Here is an 8,660-nt window from a genome sequence, read left to right on the forward strand (position 1 = left end):
GCCTGGATTGGGTTCGAACTATGGACATTGTGGTAAGTAGGTTTGCGCCTCAACACTGAGCTATCTCCAGCTTGTGTGTACCTTGGTTTTACTGGCTTTTGCTATTCAACTGAATAGTGTCACAATACCGAGGTTCTCAAACGATAGTAGAGAAGATAGCGGGAATAAATTGAAGATTGGGGTGCGTGACTAAGCGTAACCTTTTACCGAGGTAAAGTGTAAAAAAGAAACATGTAGACTTGACATACTTATTTGAAACGGAATCTCGTTTGTAAAATCCTCCATTAGATCGATCACCTTAACGTGCCTTCCGATTCGTCGTCGTGCGACAGACTTTGGCGGTCTGATGTAGCTGTAAGAAATAGAAGCGCAAACGAGTTAAGATCAAGGTAATGCGGTTTGTAAAGAGACCAATAGATAGAGATGCTACTCACTGTTGTCGAACTTGGTGACGAAGCACTTCGTCGCCGTAGAAGAAGGTCACACGGGCCGACTCCACACCCGGTTGCATTGTGATCACAATCTTCTGAAAATGAAGATATATGAGAAGGGAGAAAAACATATCAAACTAACATTCATTCTGCTTGGCAGACACTATAAATTACTAAAACAAAGTGGAAGACATGGGGGCATCTCCGATTACAGAAAACTGTAGTTAAATAGAAAGGTCCCGTTGGTGCTGGGTGGCAAAAAAAATCGAAGGGACCACAATAAGACCGAGTGTCAAACACAAATCCAAAAACTATCCAAAAGTAAGCTTATATTGAACAAACCCACCTGTGACTGTCTGGGACCAATGACCATGCGACTCGGTTCAACCAGAGCACCTGTCGCCATTTCCACAGCTTTGTCATTCGATACCTGTCTGCACGTTTCGCGAGGTTCGACACTGCACAGAATCCATGCAGCTCGAAGGCCGAAATTCGTGAGAACAACGCAGGCGACTGACGTGCCTTTCGTTGCCATCGCCGTCGGAGATAAGACGGCTGGAGGGTCTATATTCAACCCGAAGCTGGAAGACTTTCTGTGGGCTTTGCGATTCGAAAGTGGAGTTGCTGTGGTCCAATAGATTTCGGAATTCAAACGGGTGCAGCAACAACACTCCAACTGAGAACTGCTCGAATAGCCAATCAGCCGTACCTAGGAACGAAACACAGTGGGAACACTATCTCTAAACTATTTTTTCGATGAAGCCCCATAAGCAATCGATTAGCATGAAAAGCATACTCGGATGGAACTGGGCAAATAGATTGGCTCTGGTGGTCAGGTCTGTGAGAGAAAACTGAAAGTGCAAGCGGTAGGAGAATTGATGAAGTCCCCTCCTGATCGCCATCGAAATGATTCCCCATGTTGTGCTCATCCTTGGTGCTCTACCGAAACAACACGACAGGAAAAATTATCTGCGGACTTCCAATGGTCTCATTGAGAACATTACAGTAAGAACAAAGGCAGGCGTTTTGATATTGCTTTCCCAAACTCTCCGATACGCATGGCAGCAGTGCGTTGAGGACAAAAAAATTTCAGTATTGACCACCAGTGTCTTCGGAGCGTTGCCCGAGTCTGGTGGGAACACCGGATTAGTAATGGTGAGTACGTCCGATGGTTTTCGGAAGGATGGAGATGAATGAGATGATCACACTCCAAAGGCTGCGCTGGCCTGATCACCTGCTCTGTACATCAGTTGGCCGACTTCTTCGAAAAGCACTTTCCACACAACCACATGAAGGGTGGAAACGAGCAAGAGGGTTCGAAACGATGATTTAGCAGCGAAGTATGAAAACGATTGCCAGCAAACTCAGCTGCGCTGGCCATGGTCGAAACAATGATTTAGCAGCGAAGTATGAAAACAATTGCCAGCAAACTCAGCTGCGCTGGCCATTGTCGCCTCCAGGGATGGGGACCCCGAGACGAGACATATCAACGGTTGGAGACATGGCCCAGTCACGACCCCCATGGCGCTCCGTTCCCTATTTCCCCCATGAAAAGTCCACCGATCCCCGTATCCACGTATCAATTATATCAGCTGCCGCCCCTAATACGTAGCTACCTACCTGCCTCCACAAATCATCGGCGAACAAAACTGTTGCAGCTACAGCCACTGCACGACAAGTACGCGGTTCTTACAGCTGATGATGGTGATACACATAAGGGACAGAGGAAATCAATCTACAGAGAAGCTAAAAATCAACAACAAAGGGTTACAGTGCTCGCCTAAAATGACACGGGGTTCGAGAATCATGAAAATTTCTGAATACAGAGCTGAGGCGTGCAAATACGTACTCGCATGCGTCTGATCGCATCTGTTCCAGTATTCAGGCCAAAATCGAACTCAACAGCACACTAGTCCTGAGAAAACTCGCCGGAATATCTTCAGATATTCGTGAGGAAAGCTGCCTAGTTTCCCGATTGACACACTTGTCTTCCCAGGAACAGACCGGCAAGGGCCTTGCTGCCTATCGTGCTTCATGAGTAGCAGGGATATTCTTGGGGCCAACTCATTCTTTTCCAGGAGGAAGTAGGTTTTGCAAGGAAGTCTATCCTTCAGGTTTCGGTGAATGGGTCACATACTTCGGCTTTATTAAGAGCCGTACAAAAGGTTTCATAACGTCGAACCAGAATTTTAATGAACGAGGGACCCTTGAAACGCAGGCTTTCGAATCACACTGTTTGGCCTCTGCAAAAATCTCCCTGGATATTTATTCGAACGTGCTGTTCGAATACAGCCCTTACTCCTCAATTACTATCGAGTGGGTTTAGCCAACCTGGCAATGAGCTGCTCTAGGCGAGCGTGCTTTGTTTCTGGATCTGAGGTTAAGGAGTGCGAACTCGGGGAGCACCGCTTTATGTGAACCAGCTACCGATCAACGTGCGTCAGCATCGTTCATCTTTAACACCCTTTATTATTTAGCTGCCATACCACCCAGAGGAAGCACGAGGACTGATATACTGCCAGGTCGCCCAAGTTTAGATGCGAACTTTGGGTTCGAAATAGCGACCTTCCGGTCAGTAAATTCGCACCTTAACCATTGAGCCATCTCGAGCATAGATAGATGATGGCTTAAAATAGATTTGGTCGTATACCCAGAGAAATCGGAAAAAAGGCACACTTTGTGGTGAAGTATAACAAACCTTCCACGTGGACTTCGTAGAGTCGTCCTCGATCGACAAGCGGAGCTGTCCAGTATCCCAGGCCAGAGGTTGACGAGCTACATAGGCCACGTGGACAGGATATTCAAGACCGGGTGGTATGCAGACACTGTGGGGTCCAGTGAGAAGGTAACCTCGTTCGTCGGTAAGCTAAATCGAAGGACCAACACACAAGGGAAGTTGTCGTGAGATACAGAACACACAAAATTATTTTATCGTCCTGGAAGCATATCTATGAGGAGTTCGCGGGACGCGTAGAATATTTATAAGAGCTATTCACAACACCATGGATTCGGATACCCTAAACCAGGTGATACATTGAGTGAGGCCGCAATGGCTAAGGCTTCAACAAATTCCGGACGGCGTTCCACCCTGTGAACCGGAACATATCCAAATCGGACAAAATTACCAAGCTGTTTAGGTCTTGCTACGGGGCAACGACAGAACTGTCAGTGAGTATGGCGGCCAGTCTGCAACTCTCGAAATCGCGAATGACATAGTTGTCATCGCAGCAGATCACCATCGTCTACGGCAGGCCTTCAATCGAATCTCTCAGTGCACCTCTTCTGTCGACCTTGAGACAAATCCCTCAGAAACCCAAGTCTTTGTTCCACCAGCACTCAACTCCGACGAACCTTTTACACTAAACAGATATCTCGACTCAACCATCCTTCCGAACGGCTAAGCTAAGTATGATGTCACAACCGGGCTCGAAAATGCCCATGTACAATGGAAAAGAAGATAAATTAATCTAAAGACTAGGGTTCTAATATGTCAGTCTACCACCGGTCTAGGGCTTAATCACTGTACCCAAAAAAAAGTGCACGCTGTGGGGACATTAAGGGCTATGAAACGATGAAAAACACATGGACTTACCTTGAACACATCTCCACCGGGAGAGACAAGCAAACGAAGTGTGACCGGTTTCGGTAACTGGTGCTTTATGAGCAAGTGCTGATGACTGAGGAGGAAAGACAGGACATGGAGATCAATAAAGTTTAGGTGAGGAGCAATCTGACGAGTGAATATCAATACAGAACTAAACCAGGATATGTCCAGCAGCTTTAGTCGAGAGGCTCATTCGGGTTAAACCAGGTCGGTCCAAGGACACTCGCATAGAATCAATTATGCTGTCCTAAGCTAGCTTGACGAAGAAAACGCAACGGCGATACTGTCAAAACTTCAAAACGGAGACCAACAGGTTGCAGGATATGTCCATCTGGGTACCACCAAACAACCTAATCGCAAAAGTTGTGTCGAGATGAAATCTATTCGAACAAAAATTACCCTTTCAGCGGCTACCTGCCACGCCACCAGAAGGAAACACAAGTGCTAGGTACTGCTAGGCTACCCCAGCTTAGACAGGGGAAGTCGAGAGGAAGAGATCGGGTTTGAACCACGGACCCTCCGGTCAGTAAATCCGCGCTCAAACCACTAAGCCATCCGCCGCAGTGTAAACACAGCCTTTGACAGACAAACTGGCGTCACATCAGCGTCATAGGTGTCGGAGGTGAGCAAAAGCTACCCTGTCCTTCCCGATTCGAGAAGTGATCTCATTTCTAGCCAGTCCATCGGAACTTATACAACTGCCCAGGTAAACAAATTTATCTACCGCGTCCCCCATGTCTTGGGGGCGAGATGTCCCAAGTGGTTAGAGCGAGAGAGAACTGTCCGGAAGGTCCGCCGTTCGAATCCGACCTCCGCCTCTCGACTTCCACTGTCTAGGCTTGGGCAACCTGGCAGTATCCCAGTCCTCGTGCTTCCTTCGGGTGGCATGGCAGCTAAGCACCGGAAGGGTGCTACAGCTGAACGCTTTCTTCTCTTTTCACCTGCAAGCATGAGGTGTGGGTATGATCCCACCTAGTCTTGTAGCAGCACTCTACACTTTGCAGGTGTGAAGCGCAGAATTATTCAGGTTATTGAAAATCGTCTGCATTTGGAAAGGATCTGAACAGAAGACCGCAATATCGTCTGCGAACGTCCCGTGAGCATTACGACTCCCGAGGTTTCAGAGGCAGTCGGAGAGATTTCAAGTAGCATACCAATAACAAAGTTGAACAAGAAAGGTGAGAGACGACAGCCTTGTCCTACACAACTGGACGTGGTGAACTCAGGCGAGAGCTGGCCGTGTACCCGTACGCGCCCACAAGAGTTCGCACACGGTGCCCTCATAAGGCGTATAAATTTGGAAGGGGCACCTTTGATTGCCAGACACCGCCAAAGTTTCTGACGATCGACAACATCGAAAGCGGCTTTCAGATAAAGAAGAACGATCAACGTGGTATGTCTGAATAAGTGGTACTGTGCAAGAAATTGCCTCAAGGTCGATGCATCTTCGGCCAGGGTGAAACCCAGCTTGATTTTCACAGATTTGTCTCTCTTAATAATCCATCAACCTGCACAAAATGATGCCAGAGAGAACCTTAGATGCGACGGATACCAGGCCGATATCATACTGGTTTTCACATGGCATTCTTGCGCCCTTTTACAGTCGAGGAGCTCCATTCGACTGGTATTCTGTTTTCCAAATTCCCTGCAGTATGGTTGTCAAACTGTTTATCGGGACATCGTCAGATTCTTTGAAGGGTGCGGGCTGTAGACCATCGGGGCCAGGTTCCTTATCGCGCTTCAGGATTGATATCATACGTTGGATCCCGGTTGCTCATGGTCGGTTGGCGTCGATGTTCCACTCAGACTCACTGGGTTCTTCCAGCGGTTGTGTTGAAGGAGACCAGCTGCACTGTCTTTTTAAGTGTTCACTCCATCACCGGGTTGGTGGTCTCCAAAGAACTCGACGTGAGTTTTGTGCTGGAAGTTCGTACTAGCCAGGAACAGACGATGATCTGCACACAACTGAGGAAGTTGCTCCCCATTCAACATCATCATCATCGAGAGCATGACATCAGTGTTCAACACCGATGCTTCGCTGCCGCATAACTACGGTTTATTTGAAAGCCTTATTGTGAAGAAAACACAGGTGGACAGGTAAGGGAATTCGTCCTAGCTTACTACAATCATTCCGAGGTGCCTACACCTCCAAACACTGATTCAGGCAATCTGGATAGAAACTGACAACAAGATTGCTACTGACATCGGTTAGAAGCCATATCTTGCAGCATCTCCAGCCAGGCACAGTGAGGATCACGCGGTCCCCTTCCTGGAAGGCGCGTAGAACCGACAGCACGTAAGCGTTTCATGATTTCTTTCGTACCTCTCTGCCAGGCGAAGAGCTGGCCACCTCTCTACTTCCGCCACTCTGAGTTGGGCATGGAAAACAGCACTCTCTACGGCAAACGATGGCTAGGCATACGCAACACATGTCTCAACCAACGCAGCTTCTGGTGCTGGACACATTCTTCACTGGAATTACCCGTTGCACACCCAAAACCTGCTTCCTGATCGCCTCGTTACGGATTCGTCGACACAAACCCACACGAGCTATGGTTCTGAGACAACGACTGCCGAACACCTGAAGGCGTCTCAGTTCCGCTGCTCGAACAGGCCAATTTTCACAGCCATACAGCAAAACAGTCCACACTGTAACTTGATACACGCGTCCCTTGAGATTCACGGATACACCATTTTGACGCCATAGGTGTCTCAAATTGGCAAACACGACCCGAGCCTTACAGATTCGTGCATTGACGTCAGCTGTCACACTAAAATCAGAACTAATATAACTCCCGAGATACGTAAAATGTTACACAACTTCCAGTTCCCCTCCCTGGATTGTAAATGGCGTGCTCAGTGACTACATGTCCAGCAACGTGACCTTACACAGTGCATTCCAAAGGACGGGATGACTTTAGTCAGCTCATCCAAGAATACTTGCGCCTTCTCCTCCTCTTCGAACATGAGAACGATGTCGTCTGCATATTCCAGATCGATAAAGTTTTCTTCNTCCCTGACGGACACCGCTTTGTGTGCGGAAGCTTTTGGAGAGCTCTCCGTACACTCTCACACGTCCGGAAGTCTGAGAATACAAAGAACGTATTATGTTTACAAACTTCCGGGGCATTCCTTGGTGGGCAAGCGTCTCAAGAAGAACAGACCGATCAACCGAGTCGAATGCGCCTCGGAAATCCAGGAATACTAGAATCGTGGGTCGCTTATACGTATGGCGTTGTTCTAGCACCTGACGGAGTGTGAAGGTTTCGTCAACGCAACCCCTATCAGGCCGGAATCCCGCTTGCTGCTCTTTAGTCAGCGTTTCGCGAGCCACCGGTGACGCCAACGGGGTCTCGTTACGACTGGGCACAAGCTGACTACCTGTGGTTGCCACACTCACTTAGAGCCCCTTCTTTGAAAATGAGCACTATCACTGACTCTCCCCAGTTGTCTGGAACAGACTTCTTTTCCCAAATGCAAGCAAACAGATCAGACAAGCGCTGACTGAGGACTTCACCCCATCTCTGAACAATACGGGTGGGAGATAATCCGGACCAGAGGCTCCGTGGCGCTTGAGAGAACATATGTAATCATAAACCTCTGAGGCCTTATCATCATCATCATCGACAGCATGACATCCGTGTTCAACAACGATGCTTCACTGCCGTACTCCGGGGCCGTAGGAGGTTCCACGTTCACCGTCCAGGGTTCTACGTCACCTGTGGGCTCCAGATGGGTGCCAGCTCGTGGCCAGGACAATTGTTGTTCGAAGTATTCGGCCCATCGGTTGAGGCATTCTTCTTTATTCGAGATATTCACTCCAAACCGATCCTTGATGGTTTCGCTCACAGGTGGTTTCCATAGACCGGTCACACGGATTAACTGAAATAATCTTCGGGCATTACCGACTTTCAGGGCCTCTTCTATTTATTTGGCTTTCTGTGTACACCACACTTCAGGGTCGGCTTGCACGCTCACCTTCACTTGAAGTCTGATGGTTGGTCGCATCAAGTTATGTTTGGGACTGGCTGGGATATTTCTCCGAGATTTAAGCAGTGCCATCGTTCGGTCTGATACCCAGTGCTTGAGTGAGCCTGGTGGTGCCATGCCACAGGCGAAACACCCATCACTGTGCAAATAGGTGGTAATCTCGTTCCAATATCTGATGGCGGGGCAGCTGGAGGAGGCTAGAGGGCGATTCTGGTAAGTTCGTCTAACATCAGAATCTGCCAGTCTTTCAGTTGCCAAGCGATTTGTCCGCACCTTACACGGTTCTGAAAAACATAAAGAGAAACGACCCCGCACGAGCGTGCGGTCGGAATCCACAAATGTGTTCCAAAACGACCAGCAGCCAGTTGTTGATCCGCGCCATCGGTAACTGAGGGCAATGTGGCCGATTTGAGTCTGTGGCTGGCATGCCGTTGGAGGACACCATGTGGCCAGGCGACTTCGGCTATTCCGGAAGTTAGTGCTGCATAAAAACAGTCTGCGATGAGCACACAACTGAAGCAATTGTTCCCCACTGTCCGTACGTAACAAGTCCAATCCATATCGACCTCCTAATTGAGTCTCAGATGCACCAAGCCTGTCCACTTGTGCATTCACATCTCCGGCAACCACCACGA

At 48.6% G+C, this 8,660-nt stretch overlaps 1 protein-coding gene across 1 annotated transcript in view; it reads right to left on the bottom strand.

The window, feature by feature from the left end:
- The window catches only part of T265_08728 (hypothetical protein), a gene marked incomplete at both ends in the record, with an annotated part of 46,544 nt that overhangs the window by 18,369 nt on the left and 19,515 nt on the right, over window positions 1-8,660 (bottom strand). Inside the window, 5 exons of the mRNA XM_009174608.1 lie at window positions 298-352; window positions 435-526; window positions 778-1,140; window positions 3,130-3,297; window positions 4,024-4,108. Coding sequence (XP_009172872.1) covers window positions 298-352; window positions 435-526; window positions 778-1,140; window positions 3,130-3,297; window positions 4,024-4,108 — 763 coding nt within the window. The remainder of the gene's footprint in view (window positions 1-297; window positions 353-434; window positions 527-777; window positions 1,141-3,129; window positions 3,298-4,023; window positions 4,109-8,660) is intronic.

Source organism: Opisthorchis viverrini (assembly GCF_000715545.1).
Source record: "Opisthorchis viverrini unplaced genomic scaffold opera_v5_231, whole genome shotgun sequence".
Lineage (NCBI taxonomy): Eukaryota > Metazoa > Platyhelminthes > Trematoda > Opisthorchiida > Opisthorchiidae > Opisthorchis > Opisthorchis viverrini.